Source organism: Pleurodeles waltl, chromosome 2_2 (assembly GCF_031143425.1).
Source record: "Pleurodeles waltl isolate 20211129_DDA chromosome 2_2, aPleWal1.hap1.20221129, whole genome shotgun sequence".
In the NCBI taxonomy this organism is placed as follows: domain Eukaryota; kingdom Metazoa; phylum Chordata; class Amphibia; order Caudata; family Salamandridae; genus Pleurodeles; species Pleurodeles waltl.
Genome location: NC_090439.1, coordinates 894786524 through 894810679, shown reverse-complemented (window position 1 = coordinate 894810679; position 24156 = coordinate 894786524). Strand labels below are relative to the sequence as shown.

The 24156-nt window shown below is 42.4% G+C and overlaps 1 protein-coding gene across 2 annotated transcripts in view; it reads right to left on the bottom strand.

Annotated features, from left to right (window-relative positions):
* Window positions 1–665: 665 nt before the first annotated feature.
* The window catches only part of FZD6 (frizzled class receptor 6), a 213724-nt gene continuing 190233 nt past the window's right edge, over window positions 666–24156 (bottom strand). For both annotated transcript variants that reach the window (XM_069220593.1, XM_069220594.1), the window contains exons 5-7: window positions 16715–16863; window positions 14032–14460; window positions 666–13395 (exon numbers count right to left, since the gene is read on the bottom strand). In XM_069220593.1, coding sequence (XP_069076694.1) covers window positions 13218–13395; window positions 14032–14460; window positions 16715–16863 — 756 coding nt within the window. In that variant the 3' untranslated portion in view covers window positions 666–13217. The remainder of the gene's footprint in view (window positions 13396–14031; window positions 14461–16714; window positions 16864–24156) is intronic.

The window sequence follows — 24156 nt, the reverse complement described above, 5'->3', positions numbered from 1 at the left end:
CAGAGTCTCTAGTATTCCAGGTGAAAGCAGGCAAGTAGAGAATTACCTGATCCAGAATTTTCTCTGCCTTTATGCCTCAGAAACAGCACAAAGGGCCTGGGACTCTCAACATGCTTCCAATTGATTGACCTGCATCCACGAGCCCATCATCTGGATCTTCAATACTTTAGTTGCCAAGAAATACTTGTCAACCATGCTGCTGGCATAACAATTATGATGGTAGTTCTTGGTCTTAGAAGCATTCAAGAATCGAAATGTAAAGACAGTTCATTTCAGCAACACTGTCCATTTTTATTTATTCATAAAAAACGTAATGTTGCAGAATCAGGGTAAAAGATGTTTGCTCACCAATGAATACCCTCCCTGGCCTCAAGTCCTCGCAGGGCCAGGGAACTGTTCACAGAATCTAGCCTTGCTACTGTGCCCGCTTTATTCTATAGAAAAGAATTAACATATTAAAACAATATTATAAAAGGTTTATATAAGGCACCTACTCAAACTCCAAGTAAATTGTAACCGAAACTGCTTTTCAAATTGAAATCTTTATTACAAATAATTTCGTTCTACAAAATGTCAGTCAGTATCTGTGTAATAACATTTCAAAAACAAAATTTCAATTACATACATTATTAAGGATATAAATGCTATAAAAATATTTATTTTCAGCAATAGAAGAATAGCCACGAAAGACTCCAGTGTTCCCTTTTTTCAACTTCAGTGTAGACTACCAAAATATTACAGCATAACATTCATCATACATATATAAAATATGAAACATTCATACAGTTTAAACATTCAGCTTCTATTCTACAACTATTTCTCTAGTCGTGGAGATCCAAGATGTCTCACCAAACAGCACAGCCAGAAATAAACTTAATGTCGCTGTTTTAGACAGAAATTATATAATTTTAAAATGTTGTTAAAAATCAGTTTGGCATTCAATTTAAGCAAACCACATCCATAAAAATGGGCAATTTAGAAAGGTTTCAGGCCAGTATGTCCTAACAGACCTAATTAAATACACTAAGGCCATGACATTCCGAGCATTAATGTCCTGCAGGGCACAATTGTAGCCATGCCACGGGTATACAACATATTTTGTGTGATTTAGAATTTAGAAAGAGTGTGTGCACATTCAATCTTCATGAAACTAGGACCACATAGCAATGGTGTGAAAACTAAAAAGAAGAGATTCAACTAAACAAATTAAGTGCTCTCTCGAAGGGAAGATAACTGGATAGCTCACAATTATAAAGCAAAGGGGTGTATCTTTGGGTACAGGCAGACACAGAAAATGCACGGCCGTCCCATTTGGGTACATTTCAATTTGGGGGGGGGGGGGGGCACCCTGGGGAGCCTAAACTTTGAGTGGAGTGAATGAGCATGGAGGTTAGGTATACATCACACAAGAAAGGAGGCCCTGTGCGAGACTAGCAGCAACAGGCAATATACAGTACTGTGCAAGGTAGTGGCGTGTCCATATGAACTAGTAACTGAAGGTTGCCTACCAACCACAAAAGGAAAGGATGCTTTCCGTGAAGTTTATGTTACGAAGAGGACCAGATTAAAAAAAAGCACTTCCGTTACCAAATCTAGAGATAAGACCACTGGCTGGAAGCACATGTAGGACTGAAGGAAGGGCAGGGAAATGTTTCATTACTTAGCAGGAAGAGATAGCAGAGCAGTGTTCATTTCCCTATGACCAGTGTAAATCTCAGACTTTTAACTAAATCACCGTTGAGGAATGAATACCTAATGTCTCCTGCCACATGCATGATGTGCAAGCGCAGCTCTTTCCCCACTGGGTGGATAGAATACTTTTATCACTATTTATACAAAGATCTGCAGTTCATCCAATGATAGCGGGTCGGTCAGCAATCAATCTCCAAATGGGGGCGCAGTGGCAATGGGTCTCTAATAAAGGTGCAGTATTGTTTGGATGCCATCAGCAAAAAAAAAAAACACTTGCATCTAAATAACCTAATGAAGAGGGCCCGAGACTGAATATAAATATTAACAAGCATTTGCAATGCAACAGGTCTCGCGTTTCCTCGTGTTAGAGCTGATAGTGCTGTAAACTCCTAACCGGACTTTTCACTGTTAATGAAACCTATCGGCAAAAGTGCAATTATGTACGTAACCGGAAAAAGTGCAATGAACTGTGTAACAGGGTTGATATTATGTAAAACGCTGGACTTCTGCCAAGCGAGATCGCGCTGGGAAAATAGAGAAAAAGTAGTCCACGAGCCGGACGGAAAACAGCGAGCCTCGCATGTTTTCTATACTTGGTCGATGAGCTCGAGAAGGGCTATCCACCTGAAAAGGCATGACGCATGCATGCCTTCAACTAATGAAATCAAGCAGATTCTAACAGGCAAGCCCACGAGCCAATAAAAGACACTGACGTGATGTTGGCAGGGCTCCGAGCCCTTTTTTTTTTCCTAAAGCGTCTCGCTTAGCGAAACGCATGCGCTAGCGACGCAGGCTCGACCCTAAAAATGAGAGAAAAACGCTCTAGGACAACATTGCATGTGAACAAAAGCAGACTAGAACAATGAAGGATGAAAACAGAAAACGTGAATTGGAGTCTCTGAAACTGAAGAAACACAGCTGTGGTGAGATCCTGGCAAAGCACTGACCTACTAAATGCCACAGAGCGACTCGAAAGGAACAGGCGGGTGCTGCCAGTGTCTCAAACCAGCCAGAGACAGTCAAGAACTAGAGACAAGGACTGCCCTGGTAATCTTGAGGAGCTGGACTCTTCCATGTTGGGGGAGTCACATTCTCTGACTAATTCAAGATAGTCATTAGCCACTGAGATATTTCCTAAAATTAGGCACTGGCATTAAGACGAATTGTTTAACAATCACCCACCACACATTTAGATCAAAACTGGATATGTATGTGACCATATTAACGGAATAATGTTCTTGTCAGTACATTCATGAATCACGATTAGTGCAAAGATAATTTTCCTTTAATCTTAGTCGCTCACAACTTTTACATTAGACAACTGGTAATCACAGACAGCACCATCACTTACCTGTATTTTTTTAATGGTATTTAAAATGCTCCATAATAAAATATGTTTCTAATGTCACAGTACTTTGGAATAAGTTTAAGGCTAAAAAAAAAGCTCAGATAAGATTGTAAGCTGTGCACCCCAATCTTTTGACTTTGAAACAAAAGTGCTGACAAATCAAGGAAGTTACGAAAATAAAGGCTGCTGTTCATTCCATGTTCACATCAAGGGTTGCAAAGCTGGGACGAAGTCACCACAAGCAAGGTATCAAAAAGTAAATATGTAGAAAAGTCTATTAACTCTCGCTGAAAACTCTAGAGCCACCACCATCACCTACAAGGAGCTGTGGGACAAGAAGTCGGCTTCTTTGCAATTGGAATTTGATAGCTTTGAAATGAAGGGCCTGCAGTTACTTACAAACAAAATAATCAAATGACTCATTGTCAAGGTCACGATCGGCTCCATAGTTCACCCTGCCACCAAGTGTTGAGGTCAAATCAATGTAACTGGACCAGGTAGACTAACATAGCTCAAACCACCCTTGAATCTTGCACCACTGGCACGTTCCTCATCAACTATTTGTTGAACAAATGCATGGCTTCAACACTCTAAAATATGCACTCTGCTACCCTAGTAAAACAACATTACACACACCCGGGAAGGCCTAGAAGCTATCTAAGAAACTTATTCAACTACAACCCTTCTAAAACTTTCCCCCAAGACCAAAACTCTCAAAAGGTATTATATATATATTTCTGTCCACATTTTCAACAAGTCTGAAAATTTACAGGCATCATTCTTGCTCCTGAATCAGACTCAAAGCCACATCATGCAGAAGAGACAACCTATTTTAAATCAGTGACAAAGCGTCTTCTTGTCTACTCAGTAGTCTGTATTACAGTTGAAAATAACCTCCTCATCAAAGTGGCAACCAAAAACATAGCAGAAGCTGACTAAAAAGCTGGAAAGTTGTCAAACTCCTTTCCTCAGAGCAGTCAAAAGGGATGCATAGGAAAAGCCATGTTGTCTTAATTTTCTATCATTTTAGTTATGTCTGTTTCATAATTCTTCAGCACTCAAGGCAAATATTAAATATGAGCTGATGATGTTCACGATTACTTTAACTGTGCCTTCTACCAATGAGTCCTAATATCAACAAACACTGCCTCAATACCAACCTCAAAGACAGTCTATCGCCTGGAACATCTAGTCTAACCAGGTAACTAGCCCTGCAATCAGTTTCTTGCCTATTCCCAAGGTGCAGCCATTACTCTGTCATCACAGCAGCATAAAGTTCCACCTCAGTTTTATTTTGTGTTTAAAGGAAGGAGTCCCCTCCAACTGTGCAAAATGTTCTCTCACTCACCCAATTCAAATCTCTAAGAACTTTTTGTCACTTTTCTGCAACAATATTGCATCAAGTGATGCGAACATCTCACATACAGCCACACCATTCATTGACACCAACCACTTTGTTTGCCTTGGTCTCTGGATATGCAATGTTCAACCCCACCACCAACATCTGGAAAGCTGGATTTGCTTACCTCAATATCCCTGTACACATTCCCATCACCACGAGCACCATAAAGATATGTCTCCATGATCAGAGCCAAACTCAAGTGAAATAAACAGCAGTCACACCTGTCAAAACAAAAACGAAACAAATCCAAGACGCATGTCTGGACATCTTGTCCACTAATACTGATCATTGGCCTCATCTGCATGGCAAAGGAACATGGAATAGTGTGACCTAGTCAACTCTCCTCATATCTGGAAGCATTTATTAGAAAAGCACTGCCCATTATGTGGCTAAAAATAACAAATGCTACTAACATTTGTGAAGAATTCCTGCAGGCACATCCTAAAGGCCTTTCAATTCCTCTGATTTCCACGTGACTACTTTGCAGTATTTTACAACATCAGTTGGCAAAAGTTGCCTAATTATCTATTACACTCTAATTTAAAGAACAAATATACAAGTAAAAAAATCTATTGATTAAATACTTAGCAAAATGTACAAGTGTAGGAAGCAAACTGCAAGAGGGCTGCATCTGCTTTCTTATTCCCTACTCTTCTACATTCTTTAACTAACTCACTTATTACACTACCACCAATAATACTTGTACTTAAGCTTCCATGTATGCATTTCATTGGAACTGTTCACAAACAGCATGTCCTTCTTCCTCACCACTGCCAATTTCTACACCAACCATGATACGCTGGACAGTTAGTTCTGTTGAATTTTGGCATCACCTTTGCTGCAATCTGCCTGCTCTCTTCCTACTTTGCTGGATGAACCATTATTTGTGTTCTTGTGCTCCTCAATCTCTGTGGGAAGAAAGTTCCTTCCTTGTGAGAGAGCGTAGCTTATATAATCTATATTAACATGAAATGTTTATGAATTAATGTGTGATAATGCCACATAGAAACTGTAGTAATGAATTTTTGCTTAAACCTGCACTTGAAACGTGACCACTGGGAGTGGCCGCCAATATATACGTGGACTAATAAAATGACTAATGTTTATGAATTATTATAATTGAATAAGTTTTATACTAATTATTAATGATTATGTTATTGAAATTGTGCTAATAAACCTTGTAGGCCTTAAGTTAGCATGAGCTGAAGCTTAGCTGCCTGGCTCTCATATTAAATGTATTTTTCCTAACGTGCAGTGTGCTGACTCGCAAAAGGACATGACCTCTTGTTTTTCTTCAAACTAGAAGTTGAATGTAACCATAGTAGATCCGTTCTCATGAAATTCACATTGCTTATAGAAAATGTTAGTCAAAATGCAACAGTGTAGAATAATGTAATGTACAAGGTTGTTCAAACCGGTGAAGACAATGGAGCTACTGACCAAAAGATGTGCAAAGAATTACAGAAGGATGAAATCATACCGGATGTGCTACCTCTGAAGACGTCAATCATATGGACCAATAAAATGTCTGTAAACTAATATGGGGTGAAAGATTAATGACATAATCTGTTTTCTAACTGGGTAAAGATAGTGGGGTATAACCATGGACCAATGAAATTTTAGGGGAATGTACAACAAAAAAGGGATAAAAACCCATGACACGGGGAGCCATTTAGGTGGGTTAGAGAATGCTATTGATTTTATCCAGAAGCTTTGTCACTCTGTTTTGTGACTTACTTTGGTTTTACTTAAACCATCCTTTTTCTTAGATTGCCCATTTTACACTTTACCTCCTTATGAGGTAAGTGCCCCCTTTTCCCCAGAGCTGAATTCTGACTGATGGCGATTTGACTGATGTCCTGAAGACAAAGACTGAACCTGAGTGCTGACCTAAACCTTGGAGGGTAACTATGACAGTGAAATTGTGATTTGTCTGTTTGCTTTTCCTTTCTAGGTACCAACTGCTTACTTTTGACAGAGACCAGTTAGATGTTTTCCAAATTGGTGTTCTAAATTGTTTTGCATGAAGCCCAACATGCTAATGCTAATCAGAGGTTAGGACAGGGGTCCACTAAACTGACGCAAATAGACAAACGACTGAATCTATGCTTTGTTGAACTGACGCGTTGATGACACTCTGCTAAAGTTGACTTATGTTGACGCTGTGTTATGTTCTAATAATTGCGTTCCTCGCGTTGTTTAAGTCTTATTCGAGTTGCCAAATTATGACACTGTTATTGAGTGTTTTGGTTTTGAGTTTAATACACATGCTTTTAGAATTGTAACTAACAGGGAATAAACATTATAAGATTTTACTAAACTGGTGTGGTTATTCATGACTGTAAGGTCACGGTAGCGTCTTGAGTTGATTAATGTCTTTGACTAAAGTGAAATGCATTGTGCTAAGAAATATTGATGACATTATTGATGTATTGATTGATATATTGATTAGCTATCTCGTCCTAAGGTGTCTCTGAACTGGTCAAAAGATTCATTGGCCTAAAACGAGTCCTGATGTGTAATAAATTATCATAAAGGGATGCGTTATCAGTTCTGGTAGCAGAGCGACGGTTTGGCCCTTTGGGGCCCTAGGACGGAAAATTACTGTTTAGATTGTTTTTCTGAGATAAGGCAAACTGGAGGTATGATGCGTTTCTAAATTCACCATGACTTTCCTGGGATCTCAGAGCCTGCCTAAGTGAGTTGGGAATGTTCTCTGCGTTTAATATATATGGTGTAGAATTTGCACTTGCTCAGCTTATGCATTTTGTAGGTAATTTGTGAAGTTTGTGTGTCTTTAGGCCAGGTAATGTTGTTTTAGTAGGAGTGGGCGTACTCCACAGTATGGGAGTAGGGAAGTCGCCGTACTTCATATGAGTGTGGCGCTTTGTGCTAAAAATTATCCACGTGGTTGGTTGTTAATGTACGGACCCGTCGTGGTCTAAGACTCCGGAGTATATTGACAAGTGTAGGAGACACTCGGGTTTATGTTGTAATTTGTGCGGTTTAATAGGTCAATCGGGCGTGGTTGACAAGTCAAGTTTGAGTCAAATTGTGTGTATGAAACCTTTGATGGAGATTTGGCAAGTTCTAAAGTGCACTAGGACAAACCATTGACAAGTCGAGAGTAGGATTTGCGGGTCGAATTCTGCTTGCGTATGCGGGAACTGAGAAGGAAAGAGTAGCGGCTGAGGCTTCAAGTGAAATCTCTGTAAAGTTCTGAAGCGAATGTGTTACCCTTCCTGTAGTAAACCGGCAAATTTGAGTCGTTGTTGTTAAAGGTGCTCGCAATAATTTTGCATTAGTTTGGTGTGAATCCAGTGAGAGGAGGACAAGCCGCAAGACTTTGTCAGCTACAGTGTGTGAGTGTGACGTCAGTGGTACCACGCTGGGATAGGTCAGTTGCCGAGAGGGGTCACGCACGGATTGGCTGCCGTCCGTGAGAGGCAATAGGTTGAGAAAGGTGGGTGAAGAGTGTCCTGGGAATTAAAGTCACTTTCTGATTAAATACAGACAAAAGAAGAAGACGCAAAAATGAATTTTATCAAAGCTTTTAGGAGCGCTCTGAAAGGAGACGCATACATTATGGCAAGTGAGGGGGAGCCTACACCGCCTGAGGGTACTCCAACTTGTATAGTAATGGAGGAAAAGGGTGTTGCGCCTTGCTTATGGATGAAACAGTGGTGCAAATTAACAGAGAAAGAGGGATGTTTAGCGTTTCCGGAACAAGGAACGTTCAATACGAGAATTTTGGAGAATTTGAGGTGATGTTAAGTGTACAAAAGCCACCTCCGAGGCCAGCCCAGTATGAGGCATTAGCAGTCTGGGATTTGATGGCTATTAAACAAAGACAGCAAAGGTTTGAGAGAAGAATGAGGAAGGCAGAAAAGACTTTAGCTGAGGCTAGATGGGACAATGAGAGCAAAATGTGGAGACGGGGAATAGTTGACGGACTCAAATTGTTCCCAGCTATAGCACAGGGAGATGAGACGCAGGGGAAGAAAGCCACCTTTAAGACAGACAAGGACTCTAATAAGCCTAAAGAGACTAAGAGATCTTGGATAGAAGAAGATGACTCAGACGATGATGACTTCCTTAATCAGTTATTGCATGATCGCCCGTCACCTTATGCAGTAGACGACAATGTCCCGAGCACTAGTGCAGGTCCTGGGAACCAGACGCAGGATAAGGGAGTTACAGATACAGTGCAGACTAGTGATACGGTTTTGACACAAAGTAGTGCCAGTGTACCCACTGCGCCAGACATGCAGATTCAGTTGCAACCTCCACCGCAGACACAGAGAATCTATCCAGACGTCCCAGTAATAGAGACGACTACGAGTCTGATAGTGCCGTCTGATACACAAAAATCGAGGTTAGTGCAGCTTGAGCCAACTCCGCAATTGCTGCCCCAGCAACAGCTGGTTCCGAGTTATAGCCCAGTAGCAGGATCTCCATTAGTACCTGCACCAGCTACAGTGAGTCAAGCTTTGGGAGTTCCTGCTCAGCGAGGATTGGGACCAGGTAAGACACTAGCTGCCATATCATTACCAGTTACAGTTGGTCCACCAGTACCACTGTATGCGCAAGATAAGTCTGGCACATGCGATCAGGGAGTGAGGACCCCAGAAATAACAAGAGGAGGGTTCACAGGAACTCCCCAGCCCATTTTACCAAGAGAACAAGCAGCAGGACTCAGATCTTTGTTAGACCTCAGTCTGATTGGAGCCCCTCTAGAGGCAATGAGACAAGCAGGGTTAAGTGTGTTAGCCCCACAGACAAAGAGTGCAGAGACATCACAGTCACCGTTGATGCAGTCAGGAAACATTTTGTTGAAGGTTTCTCTGTGCAACAATTGAATGAGTGGTTAGAAAAGACCTATGCTTCTCAAAAGACTGCAGTAACTGCGGAAAAAACAGAAAGGTCAGAGAAAGAGGAGTACCTGAACTTTGTAAGGCTGGGTGTGGAAGCTGCTGAACTAGTGGAAGGGACAATAGGGGTAAACATATTAGAATCGTACACAGAAGCAGAGTTAAGGTATCTGTGCCCCAAGATTACTAAAGAAGTGGGCAAGGTGCATCAGAGGTTAGCGAACTTGGCAGACAAATACAATATCGACATTGAGAATACTAAGCATTTGAAAAGAAGTTACCGACTAGATTTCGACTCAGATTTTGATCATATGAGATCAGCCGGAATAAAAGCGCATCTTAAATAAATATTGCAAAGCGCACAGATCTGGGGAGCCTTAGAAAAGTGGGAAGGCAGATGGTAAAAGAAAAGAGATAAGGAGAAAGTTGACAGTCCAGGGTCAAGTTCGACTGAAGCCCCACCAGATACCGGAACAGTAAAGATATTACCAATGAGAGAAACAGCTGGAAGAGTTCTAGTCCATGTGCCATGGACTAGGGGAGATATTTTGTCATTTACAAATGATTATCCCAGATTGAGGGAGAAACCGATAGAGTGGTATCAGCAGACGGATAGGTTTGTGAAGCTCGCGAAATGTCTCTGGGAAGACCTAAATACCTTGTTTGAGATCATTGTTCCACCTGACTTATGGCTTGAATGCAAGAGAGGTGTAGACTGGCCGAAACAGGAACCGGCAAGGGATAAGGTGACTGGAGCACCATCTGAGGAAGTGATGAAGTACTATCATAAAGTGATTGAGTTTTTGAAGCAAAAGGTGTCGCCGAAAGTGACCGATTGGCAGAAAATCGATCGGACCTCACAGGAGGTTAAAGAGTCAATCCATGCTTACTATGAGAGATTTTGTAAAGCGTTCAAGCATTACAGTGGCACTAAAAATATTGAGCCGAAAGATATGAACCATCTTGTGTTTAGATTCGTTGAAGGGCTGAGACCAGAGGTTAGCCAGATGATTAAGAATCATTTGATCTGTTGGCAAGTGAAGCCGATTGACGAGGTGTTGCAATATGCAAAATACTGCAGTGATGAGATGGAGCTGATGCAAAGAAAGTTGAAGGAGAAAGTGATGGTGATGCAGATTAAGGCAGCGCAGGCAGGTATGCAAGGGAATGGGATTCAGCAGATGATACAACAGCAACCGCAAGGGAATGGCGTGTTTCAGGCACAACCGAGAGGCTGAGGTCGAAGTTTTGTGAATCGCGGTCCAGACTTGAATACGGTTGTGGTTCAAAATGATGTACAAGGAATGAAAAAGATGTCACCATGTCACACGTGCGGGGGCGTGGGGCATTGGAAGTGGGAATGCCCGAATGCGGTGCATGATGGTGTCGTTCAACAAAGCACTGATGTCGGTACATTTCAGAATGTGAGAGGTCCAAAATTAAGAGGTCAAAATCAGAACTTCCAAAATAACATGGTTCGGATGCAGGGGCTACAGCCCATGCAGCAAATGCAAATGCCGCGTGTTCAACCAGCACAAATGCAGCAAGTACAACAGCAGGTTCCCATGGTACCTAGACAGCAAATGCAATTACCATTAGCTCCAATGGGACAGCAACAGGTGATGCTTCCTCAGCAGGTCACAGGTCAAGTAGTGAGCCAAAATAATACAGTACAGCAATTCCCATTGCGTGGTGAAGATGGAATGAATGATGAATGGTCAGATGATAGCTCAGACAGTGAGGAGTGCAGGCTTGCAGCGTCCCTAGAAGTAGATCAGAGGGGACCCTATGTAGAGGGAAAAGTGATGGGTCACAAGGTTTCATTCTTGGTTGACACTGGAGCTACACGCTCTACAGTCAGAAGTGCAGAGGTTCCGAAACTGCCACTTTCAGGGCGTACCATAAGAGTGGTAGGAGTAGCGAATCAGTATTTGACAAACCCGATTACCGATCCAGTTCAAGTTGAGATTAGAAACTTCCAGGGACTGCATAAGTTTGTAGTCTGCGATTCAAGTCCTGTGTCCCTACTGGGAAGAGACTTCATGTGCAAAACGAAATGTTCAATTACCTGTTCTAATGATGGAATTGAGATACAGACAAACAGTGATGATGAAGGGGATGATGGTCAATTCTCAGAGTTAGAGACGGAAGCCGTGAATGAGGATTACCCGTTGATAACCTTATTCCAGATGCTTACAGTGACGGACTTACCAGCTGAGTTACAGGGAACAGTGACAGAGAAAGTGTGGGACCTAACCGGAAAGGAAGTAGGACTGATAAAAGGAGTTGAACCAGTTAAAGTACAAGTAAAGCCAAATGTGGTGTTTCACAGGTGCCGCAGTACCACATGGCACAGGATGTCCTTATCCAGGTGTCGCAGATAATTGCAGACTTTGTAAAGCAAGGAGTTCTGAAGGAGGTATTGAGCAGCCCGTGCTCAATACCAATAATGGGTTTGAAAAAGCCTTGTGGGAAGGTTCGAATTGTGCAGGACTTGAGGAAAATAAACGAGATTATGGTAAAATGTTGCCGTATAGTGCCGAACCCAGCAGTGATCATGTTTCAGGTTCCGTGTGATGCAGAGTGGTTCACAGTTGTAGACCTGTCTCAAGCATTCTTTTCGGTGCCTCTTCATGAGAACAGCCAATTTCTCTTCGGTTTCAAATTCCTGGACAAGGTGTACAGTTGGTGCAGAATTCCTCAAGGTTTTCTGAATCACCTTCCATCTTCAATCAGATATTGAAGAAGGACTTGGAGTCATTAGAACTGCCTTTCAGTTCAACTCTAGTACAGTACATTGATGATTTGCTGATTGCGTCCAGAACAAAAGAGGACTGTAGGTATGACACAATTGCCTTATTGAATAATTTGGGAAAGAACGGACATAAAGTGTCTCCAAAGAAGTTGCAGTACTGTCAGAAAGAGGTGAAATACTTAGGACACTTGATTGAGAAAGGGTCCAGGAGAATATCAAAAGAAAGGGTGACAGCCATACTGCAGATGAACCCCCACAACAAAGCCAATAGGTCTGGTTTTAATGTGCTAACACAAGCAAATGCCATTTCTGCACGGTTGTGGGTTGCATATTAAAGAAAAGCCAAGTCGGCAGCCATGATAATGCATAGAGAAGCTTGCTGCAGCGAAAAACATTAAAAAAAAAAACATAAAAAAAAAAAAAAAAAAAGCTTTACCTTCAGAATAAATGGTCTATACTGGACTAAATGTGTCTGACTGTTTCATGACTTTAGTTTACTTTTAACAAATAAAATAATGCCTCATGCATGGCAATGGAACTACTTCCTAAGACGGCATAATGATAATACAAACACAAAATAGCATGAGGTGAGAGGGCCATACTAATCTGAAACCCATCCAATATATATATATATACATATATATATATTTATATATTAGGAAAAGTAGTGAAAAAGGCAACAGGTCAACAGAAAGCTGTACTGTCAAGCCCGACCAAACAAGAAAAAAAATGCTATTGTTTGGTCTTAAGACCAAGGTGGCCACAAAATAAACATTTCTGTTTAACCAAGGGCAGTACACTTCTGTTGTCAGCTTGTGAGTGCCATCTATCTGGCAACACACTAGGTTATGTGCCAGTTCTACTCCAGCCGCAAATATTTTACTATTGCTCTTTCTGTCGTTTTACCATCTCTGTTGCTGCATTTCGACCATGGCACATGGGGCGAAACCCAAATTTGTGAGCTTGAAAGATAAACAGATCATGCAACTTCTGCACACCATTGTTTGCCCCTGAAGAGAGTCTGTACTACAATACATGATTATTCTAATGGCACCTAAAGACGCAGCAGGGATACTCTGCATTTAATGTGATGCCACCCATGGTAGTTTTCTAAACAGGGTTGTCCAAGTGAAGCTGTTGAAGGTCGACTCAGGCCTCCGAAGCATTGTTTCCCAAATCCAGGTCTTTACTGGAGCCGGGGGCAGAATGCAGTGGGAGATGCACAGAGCTTTTCCTGCTGCTGGGTTGTGAAAACGTTGGTTGGTTAGAAAGGTGGGCCTTCAAAGGAGGTGCATCAACCTCAGCCATATTTGTCTTCTCAGTATCCCTAAACAAATACAAAATGGAACAATTTTAATATGAGGCGAAAAGTTCTCAAACTACCAAAATAAACAAACTATAAAGTGATAAATAAGCTTGATGGGGTTGAGGTTCCGATCCTGAGATGTTAACTCATACAAGCATTTACAGAAATGGATGTCACTGATCTGAACAGTGTTAGCCACCATTACATCCAATGATATAAAAATGCAACACAGCAGATCTGGTGCACAACATCAAAGTAAGGCCATTCACAAAGCTAATTTGGAACTGCTGTGTCACTAGGTGACTAGAGATAGTTGGGCAGGGACACGCCCGTCTAACACAATCACTGTGCTTTGGTAAGCCTAATGTTTTGTATTCTGTTCACAAGGATATTACAACAAACAGAGAGAGAAGTGGCTTTCATGTAGATGTATCTCCTCCTGCACTTCGGATGAGACACTGCGTTTCATCCAACTAAAGAAGTATAAATGATTGCAAAGAAGGGACATTATATGTGCATCTGTGGGTGTATAGGAAAGTAAGTTGACTTATAATAAAATACTGAGCCCTGTCAATTGATGGTCTTATATTTTTGTTTACATTTTCCTGAACTTTAGACAAAAAGTAGAACAAGTAGAATCTCACAAGTGTGCCTTACCTTTCCTCGGTCTGTGCGCTCCCACAAACACTGCCTACTTTGCCGGTATTCCCTGCTCCATTATCCTTTTCATGCTGCTCAATGGGTGCCTCAGAGCCACTTGGGCCTTGCAAAGGGAGTTGCACTTCACTGCCCTCTATTCCTTTCTGGGATCCGGCCACAAGATCTGGTTGCTTCAAGTCTCCTAATTCAGAGATGTCCTTCACCTCCATGGTGGTCTCCTGCCCCAAATAGTCGTGATTGGCGATAGCCATGGCAGATGTGCCGTGGTTCGCCTTGGCTCCGGTGCTGGTGCCCATGGACTTCGAGATGACCTTCAGTTTGTGTGAGCTGGCTTTATAGTGCTTTTTCTTATGACGAACTGTTGAATTGTGCTTGAGAAAAAACTCGCAAGATTCCTGCAGAACTCTTCGGCTTTCGCTGACGGGGCTACAAGGTAAAATCATGAGAAACTTTAACCATGGGGTTTAAACTAACTTTTTAAAAAGCTATTATATACTCATACATAATTTCACAATTAATGGGGGTTCTGCACTCTAAGGGGACCACTTGTGGCTTTAAACAGAAAGAATCGTCACTGATAAAGGCACTTACAGTGCTCTCTGTGAATGGCTTCAATTCACTGAACATCTGCCACCAAATCCACCATGGTGATCCCGATGTTTGAATTATGAGGTCTTAAATTAGGACGTTATCTTAACATATTAAGAGCTACTTAATGAGAACATTTATCTTGGCTCCAAATACATTATTATATATCAAGTTAGGGCAGAATACCTATAACTCGGTTGTTTTTCACACAATACAGAACTCACAATGGTGTATGGTGAACTTGTAAAATGGTGGAACATAAATACTTTCTACATCTCTTAAGAAGGTTCTGTGCTTGAGGGTGAATGCTCGAGTCCCTCCGGTCCCCTAGCAATTTTTGAAAATAAAAATGTATGTATAGATTTAAATACATGTGCACGCGCTTCACAGGAAGCACAGTAAAGCATTAAGGAGAAAATGACAGTTCACATTAATCATAAAAAACAAAATCAATTACAACAGTACTGCCTACACATGATTGTAACAATGTTTATTAAATAGCATTTTGTTCCAAATGAACTATTACAACGTATTTCGATAACTTCCAATTTCACCAGTAATCAAACATTATGCGTCCCACACTTGAATTTTCACGTTTAACTACAAGTCCCATTAACATGGGAAAAGAACAGGAAATGACGATACACACTGTGCTGAACTTAATTAACAGTGTGAAAGGACTGAAGCATCATGAGGCCGCATCTTGTTGAGACGCATCAGGGGCCGTATTATAGAAAGTGTCCCGGGGCCTAACCGGCATGTGCATCCCTGGGGAACTGAGGGGTGTGAAGCCCCCTCTGTAATACTAATAGCGCTGGAGCATATGTAGCGCCTGAGCTATCGCAAGTGTGGAAAACACTTTGCCTATGTTCCCGCACTCTTTCAGTGCGCCTCCTAAAAGCAGCCCTCTTGAGAAGAGAAAGGGGGTCCCAAGAACATCCCAGGCATCAGGTGTCGTCTCTACTACAAAACTGGAGTGGCTGTGAATTTTTTTGGTTTAAAAACATGCTTTTTAGCCCTGAGGAAGGGTGTGTGTCTGTGTCCCTTTGGGACCCCAGCACCTGAGCTAAGGGGTCAGGATGTCTGTACACTGGCCCCTTTTGTTTTTTTATTATTTCTTTTGTGGGACTCAGCTGCAGCAGAGTCCCAAAATGGCTGCCAACACTTCACTGTTGAAGTGTTTGGTTGCCAATCAGATACCAACACGAGATCAGGAGGGTTTGTGAATCCTTTGCATCCCTATCTATACAAATTTGGATTTCCCTTGATTTCTCAAAAACTACTGAATGGAACAAACGGGAGCCAGTTCTGGACCAAGAGCTACCCTTCTACCAAATTTGGTGTAATTCCGTCGAGTGGTTTGGGAGCTATCGCTGTTCAAGATCCCTACGGAAACATTCATGGAAAAAAAACCTTGGAGTCCCCCTATTTTTCTTGGCCCTTGCTTGACAGATCACCCCAAAGCTTTCCAGACAGCAGCTGAAGTGAGCATTGTGTTTTCTTGGAACATTCCATGAAGGTTCATCGAACTGCGCAAAAATTATTAGCAAAACAAAAAATGCTCTCTCTACAGAAACTAGGTCCTGACTATAACTTCGTAGTGGCGACCACCACTAGGTGATGAAAATATATATATTATATATAGGGTTTAGGGTGGGTACTAGTTTTTGGGTGGTAAGGGCATTGTTTTAGGTTTTAGAGTGGGTATGGGTTTTTGGGTGGTAAGGGGTTTCAAGGGTTTATGGTAGGTATGAGAGTTTGGGTGGTGCTGGTATTACCATGCATATGCCTTTACCAACCATGCCTTTACACATACAATGAAATTGTTGTGGTAAAGGCATGCGTGGTAATGATGCATGGATTGTAGTGCCCATGCTGTAAAGGCATGCATGTTAAACGCATGTGTGGTTCAGTCATACATCTGTAAACTAACAGTGAAGAAGCCAAGATAATGCTGGTTTAGGGAAGACATCTACTGTGTAACCCACACAAAGTGCCAGCATCGTGATGTGAAGTTGCATTGCCTCCTACATTTAGTGTGAAGCTTGTCCTTATGCAAAATCTATAGCAAATATTAGAAAAAGTCCCTTACTCTCTCTTGCGGGTCCTGTTGAAGAAGTTGGCCCATTCTGAACACGTCTTCTTACTTCCCACCCAGAAGACAGCCGAGATACCAACAATTAATGTTGTTACATACTTCACCAAAAACAAGGACAGCTCTGGTCTTGCTAAAGATTTCACCTAAAAGAGAATACAATTAAAACATGAAACAATACAGTCACAAATCATAATGACAAACATAGTAATTAAAGGTCATAAACCGGTGGTTGTGGTTGTAGAAGCGTCATTGTACCCTTGAAATGGAAATACTGGGGTATAAATACATAGCCTTACCGAGACTACTTTGCTAAATAGGTAAATGCCTTTTTTTCTGATGATTTAAAGATCTTTAACTTGTTGGTTTGTTTTAAATTTTAATAACATATCAACCAGGGTTATAGTAGAGACCGCACCCAATAAGGTTGCAAGTACTAGCCACCCAAACATGGTAGGTAGGCGTGATTAGTAAAAGCAATAGTAGGAATACCTATCAGTAGGAAATGCCTCCACAAGACTAATAAAATAATAGCAACAACAGAAAGTAAAATAGCAATATGACAATCATGGCCATCATTCTCCAGCGAGTGGTCACCATTACGTCAGGGATGACCACAACTAGTCCAAGGATTCCAGTATGCTACTGATGGTTGCCGCTATGCTAGGATTAGTTCAAGGATGCACAGTTATTATGGCGGGCCACCATTATGCCAGGAATAGGCTAAATTCAGCCAGAAATAAACCTGTTCTGCCATGAGACAGGGCCCAGGGAAAGGGATTAACACATACATCTGGCTATCTCAGACCAATATGGATAGCTTCCAAGAAGAGACACCATCTCTCAGGGAGGAACACAATGCTAGGTGAGTATCTCGAACAAACACACTCACATGCGTACACATACGCACAGAGCATGTACACTTGGACTCACAAACACACTTCACAGAAATCACTACCTTCCTGTAGGCTCTTACTTATCTCCACTCTTGATCCAGATCTGACCCTTACATGCACCCAGCTGCTACACTTCTATTCAGCCTCCTGCAGTCCCACACTCAAGAGATTCCACTCATGCATCCTGTAGCAGAGGTGTCAAAACTAAAACTCTTTGACAATGCAATTATACTCTATTTCTCTCCAGGTCGAGTGAATATTCAAATGGCATTTACCAGGATAGGCGGCTCCAAAATATATCACTCTAAAAACAGAATCTTATTTAACACTTCTGAGCAGGATCTTCCAGGTCAAGTTCAAGGCCAGTTTTGTTATACTCGTCCAAATCGATTTCTAGGTATACTTGTTACCACTTTCCTGCCTTGTTTACTATAAACTAGATCGATATGTTGAATAATGTCAGAAATCTTTTGTCTCATTCGCAAGCATTGCCCATATAATTAATTGGCTAGAATATGATTCTCCCATGATATTCTCATTTTCTAATGTTCCAATAAATATTAATTAATCCTTTTTTTAGGAAATTAATACTTCAATCACAAACTTGATTCGGAGAGGTAAACATTGTATTTAACTCGCCAGCTTACAGCTAAACCAGGACCATGGGGGTTTAGTTCTTGCTCACTTTTGATTTTATTACCATGCCTCATCCCTAGACCAATCGGTATGGCTAATTAATAAGGTGACATTCCCCGCTAAAATATTTTGAAAAATATCATTATAACAAGCAGAGATCAAATTGCCAGCTTTTTCAGAAAAGCCCTAGATAGATGTCTCGACATACACTGATGAGAATAAACCAGATTTTTCAAGACGTTAAAATGTCATCCTCTTGTATCTTAAAATGGCTGCACCAGCTTAGGGTTGCAGATGTCTAAAGTTCCCATTAAGAGGCGTGAAGAAGCTAGCTTTAGGGCAATAGGCAACTTTGTTTTCAATCATGGCTGGATAACTTAGGAGCAGATTCATATTTCCTCCTGTCAACCCATCTCATGTGACTTAGTTTTGCTCAGATTAATAGTTTTCTTAAAGGCTTTCCTGCGGAAATAAATGACAGGACACATTTATTAATTAAATCCCTTATCAAAACAATTTATTGGGGTTGGATGCTGGTATAAGATTCTTCATCAGACTCTGTACTGTTGGTCATGCCCAAGTTCTTAGATCAGATCCAAAGAACTATACATTTTAGATTATCTCTTCAGTGGGAAAAGATCTGCCTAATGGGTTATCAATCACTGAATGCAGCTAATTTAAAGCATATGGCTTTCTCCTCTAGATGGATTCTGTCCATACTATACTCATTCATTTCTGATTAATATTTTTCCAGAAATGTATTTGCAATGTTTTATTTGAATGAGACTTTCTAGGGAAATGGCGTTGTCTTTTTTTTTTTTTAAACTGTCCAGCATTGTTCAACTTTTGGAACATTTTTTTTATGTACATCAGTTATAAAACTAGCCATGTTCAGATCCATATACAGTTTTATTTGACTATGCTAAAAATTGTCCAAATGTCACCTATGCAGACCAACAATTTGTTTTCATGGCTATTCGCATTGCATCGTCTCTCATATTACAATGCTGGAAATTGACTGTTAAACCACCAATGGTGCAATGGCTTTCTATATTACGAGGTAGAATTTTCAAATGTGTAGGCATCTAGAAATCATGCAAATGAACAAGTTACTTATTTTCAGTAAAATTATCTGGTAGAGAAAATATCTAGCTGCATAGTCCTTACTTTTTAATTTCCCAGGCATCAGACTGGATCCGGAAGATTTTTCGTGAGCAGTACACCCCTGCATGCCAGTATGTGGCTTTGCTCTGTTCCGCGCATTGTTGTAGGTGCCGGAAGTGATGATGCGGTCTCTTATAGGTGCCACCTCGGCACGCGGACGTGAATTACTTTTCGCTACTTTCCACGCCAAGAGTGTGGACCCAATGACATTGGTGTGTCCAACTAGGGCCCTAAAAGGGAGCATTCCTAACCCTAGAAATCTTCTGCAGAGAGGGGACGAATGGATGGGTCGGTAAGGAATCTGCAGCTAGATATTGTCTCTGCCAAATAATTTGTTACTGGAGGTAAGTAACTAGTTCATCTGATATAGACATCTAGCAGTAGATTCCCTACCTTTGAATAGGTACCCAAACAATACCATCCCCAGCAGTGGGCTGCGTACACATTTTCTAAACTAGAAAGCCCTGCAAGACCGAGCGGGCAAGATGCCTGTCCCTGCGGACCTGACTGTACAGGCAGTAGTCTTTGATAAACGTGTGCAGGGATGCCCATGTTGCTGCCTGGCAGATTTCCAGCACTGGGACTCCAATTGCTAACGCAATGGTCGCAGGTTTTCCTCTGGTGGCACGGGTTCTCAACCCTTCAGGAGGCTGCTTTTTAGCCAATAGCGTAGCAGGTCTTTTTACAGAGAGCGATCCAGCATGAAATTGTTCGCTTCTGTACTACCCGGCCTTTCTTTGCCCCTACATGCCCATCAAAGAGTTGGCTGTCCACCTAGAACTCTTTTGTGCGATCAAGGTAGAACAGCGAAGCTCTTTTTGAGTCCAGACAGTGGAGTTGCTCCTCTTCTTTAGAGGAACGTGGAGGAGCGTAAAAAATGGGCAGGCTGACTGAGAGGCCCACATGATATGGAGTCACCACTTTCAGAAGGAAAGAGGCCCCAGTACGAAGCATCAATTTGCCTGTTAAAACAGACCGGAATGGAGGCTTGGCTGACAAAGCCTGCAACTCACTCTCCCTCCAGGCAGATGTTGTTGCAATTAGAAAGGCTGTCCTGATGGCAAACAGCCAGAGGAGATAATTATGCAGAGGCTCAAAAGAAGCACACATTAGGTAGGTGAGAACCAAACGGAGGTCCTGCTCATGTATAATGAACGGCAGAGGGGGCAACATATGTACAAATCCTTTTAGGAATCTATTTACAATAGTGGACTTAAAGAGAGAAGGTTGGTCAGGCAGCCCCAGGAAGGGAGACAGAGCATAAAGGTAACGTTTAGAACCCAGAACAGAGCCCTGCTGGTCAACGGTTAAAATGAAGAGAAGAATACCAGAGAAAGGCAGAAAGAAGGGCAATAGACTTTTCTGAACAATAATTTACAAATTGTTGCTATCGGCAGGTGTACACCGTCTTGGTAGTGGTACGCCTAGCTGCCAGAATAACATTACAGACTTCAGGGGAAAGGTCGAAAGCTGTCCACGGTCGCCGCTCAATCTCCATGCAAGGCGGAAGAGAGCTGGCAAGTTCAGTTGGAGAATCCTTCCCTGCTGCTGCGACAGAATAACCTCCTGAAAGGGCAGCCTGACTGGAGAATCGATGCTCAAGTTGAGAAGCTTGAGATACCACACTCTCTGTGTCCAGTCCACAGCCACAAGGGATTATTTGGGCCTGGTTGTAGTTGATCTTCTTGAGAGCTCTAGGCAGGAGTGGTATGGCTGGAAAGGTGAACAAGAGGCCTGAGCTCCACCCCAGACAAACAGCCTCTCCAAAGGATAGCCGCCTTGGAAACTTCAACGTGCAAAACTGCCGACATTGCGCATTCTCTTTGGAGGTAAACAGATCTAATCAAGGCTCTTTCCACTGGTGAAAGAGGCCTTGTGCCATATCTGGGTGGAGTTGGCATTTGTGACCTGCTAGGCATTGACGGCTGAATTTGTCTGTCCTGGCGTTCAGAGAACCTGCCAGGTATTTTATCACCAGGGTTATGCCCTGCTGTTCCATCCACGTCCAGAGGTACAGAACCTCTTGACAAAGGATCTATGACCCCCAACCTGCCCTGCTTGTTGCAGTAGCACATGGAAGTGGTGTTATCCGTGAACACTTGCACTATCTTCCCTTTGATGGAGGGAAGAAATGCTTTCAATGCTTGCTGGACCGCTTGCAGCTCCAGTAATTTGATGTGGAGTCCAGATCCCGCCAGAGACCAGAGTCCTCTGATCTCCACCTCTCCCAGATGGCCTCCCCAATTCCAGAAGTAACACATCTGTCACTACTGTGCAATGTGGTTGGGGAAGAGAGAGGAGTGTGCCTCTGACCCACAATCATGGTTTGTTAGCCACCACTGCAGGTCTTTTGCAGTTCCTCGGAGATCTGGACCATGTCAGAGATTCCCCTGATGCTGCGCCCCACTGGAACTTCAGGTCCCACTGAAGAGCCCGCATATGCCATTTGGCATTTGTCACCAGCAGGATGCAGGATGGCATGGGGCCCAGCAGCCTCAGATTCAGTCTTACTGAAATCCAGGATAGAGGATTAAACATCAGTATCATAGCCTGAATATCCTGGACTTGTTGCTCGGGAGGTAAGCCCTAAACTGCACTGTGACCATAACAGCTCCAATGAAAGGGAGCGTCTGAGAAGGAGTCAGGTGTGACTTTGGCACGTTTATAGTGAACCCCAGCGAATGCAGGAGAACCACTGTAGTCTGGAGGGCGAGCCTACCTTTAACAGTCAGTCGTCGAGATAGGAGAAGACTGAAACCCCTGAGCTCCGCAGATGAGCTGGAACCACTGCCATCACCTTAATGAACACCCCAGGGGCTCTGGTAGGGCCAAAGGGAAGCATGGTGAACTGAAAGTGCTCATGGCCGACCTTGAACCGAAAGTAACATCTGTTAACAGGCAGGATGGGAATATGGAAATACGCATGCAACTCCAACGCTACCATCCAGTCTCCTTGGTCTAGGGCAGACCAAACCTGAGCCAAAGCGAGCATCTTGAATGAGATTGAGGGTTCAGAGGTCCAGGATAGGGCAGAGACCCTTGTTCTTTTTGGGTTTCAGAAAGTAGCAGGGATAGCAACAACTGCCTACTTCTGATATCGGAACCCTCTCTATTGCTCCTTTGGCCAAAAGAGCTGTGACTTCCTCACGGAGCAACTTAAGATGATCCTCCGTCATCCGTTCGTTTGTTTGAGGTATAGGGGGAGGGGAGGATTCGAAGGTGAGGGAGATGCTTATCTGAATAATCTGTAAGATCCTCCTGTCTGATGTAACAGACTGTCAGTGGTGGAGAGGATGGCGGATTCTCCCTTCGATCAGGAATGGGACCAAGACCCCCGAGTAGTGTGACACAATGTCCCCTGCCAGACCCCTAGCAGCTTCAGGGGCCCTTCCATCAAAGTCTAAGTGCCATGGTCCGGCAGTCTGAGCACCACTTGGAGTTGTGGCCGTGCTCGAGACACCATCAGCAGACCAAACAGGGGTAGGGAGGGGGGGGTCTGTAACCGACATGGTGTGGTGGAAAGGTGCCAATAGCTTGAATCCTGTCTTCCTCGAAGACATCCTCGACACACTGAATAAAGAATTAGATAAAACAGTGAAATAATTCTGTCAAAAACAGATAGAGGGGTAAGGTCTTCTACAGATCAATGCTTACTGAAACAGAAATAAAAGAACTGATGCCCACGCACCGAGGTGGCACCTATTCAGGTAACCGCACAATGCTTCTGGTGCATACAACACCGCACAGAACCAAAAGAAGCCACCTATCAGCATGCAGGGGTACTGCTCATGTAAAATATTATGGACCCAGTCTGATGCCTGGGAAACTCAAAGGTAAGGAATCTGAGGCTAGACGTCTCTATCAGATGGTAAATTTTATTAGGTGTGGCATGCTTTCGATTTTTAGCTCAATTCCTGTTTTCACTATTTAAGTGATATTTTATTGTGCATGTTGAATAATGAATAATGATTTGTCTCTTTTTTATGGAATACAACATATTTTATCAATTCCATGAACTATTAGTCTTGAAATTTATTTTACTGTCAAACTAATTTAGGAGGTTCTGTATCAAAAAAAAATCTTCAGGCAACTTTGCTAGGTTGAGAAAAGACAGAGGTCATGGTGGAAGGCCCAGCAGGGTGTAACACCTGAGCGCCTGTGTGTTTTAGTGTGGGGCCATCCGGCTGCCACTCCAAAAGTCTGGAGATAAAAGGTATGACCTTCTTGGAATGGGCCCACGCCCCTGAAAGTCTTACTGCGCTGGACTTTACTTCTGAGAGCTACTTCCCTAATATCTAAGAGCTCCTGAGCTACTCTTTGGCACTTGGGAAGAATAATCATAAGGAAGCTGCAGTATCAACTATCCATTACATTAAGAATCCCAGATTTGTCACCCTGAAGCAAACTGGGTAGAAAGCTGGTTGTTTTAGAGTGCCAGATCTTGGCTGTAGTAAATTGCTTTGATATGACCAAAACGTTAGGTATGGATGGCTTTAAACAACTGTGCTCTGCATTCACTTGCTTACTGGACTGCCAATACCACTTCAAAAAGCCTCTCAACATCTGGCACATGATAGTCTAGGACTTGCTTTGGCTATGGAATCCCAATTTTGACACTACTATGTAATGAATATTTTAAAAGTAGAAAAGAGCAGGTCAGTATACGGAAAGTACCGGTTTCATCTTATGCGTCTACGTGTGATGAAATGCAGTTTCCTCTCTCTGCTAGGGTTTCAAATTATC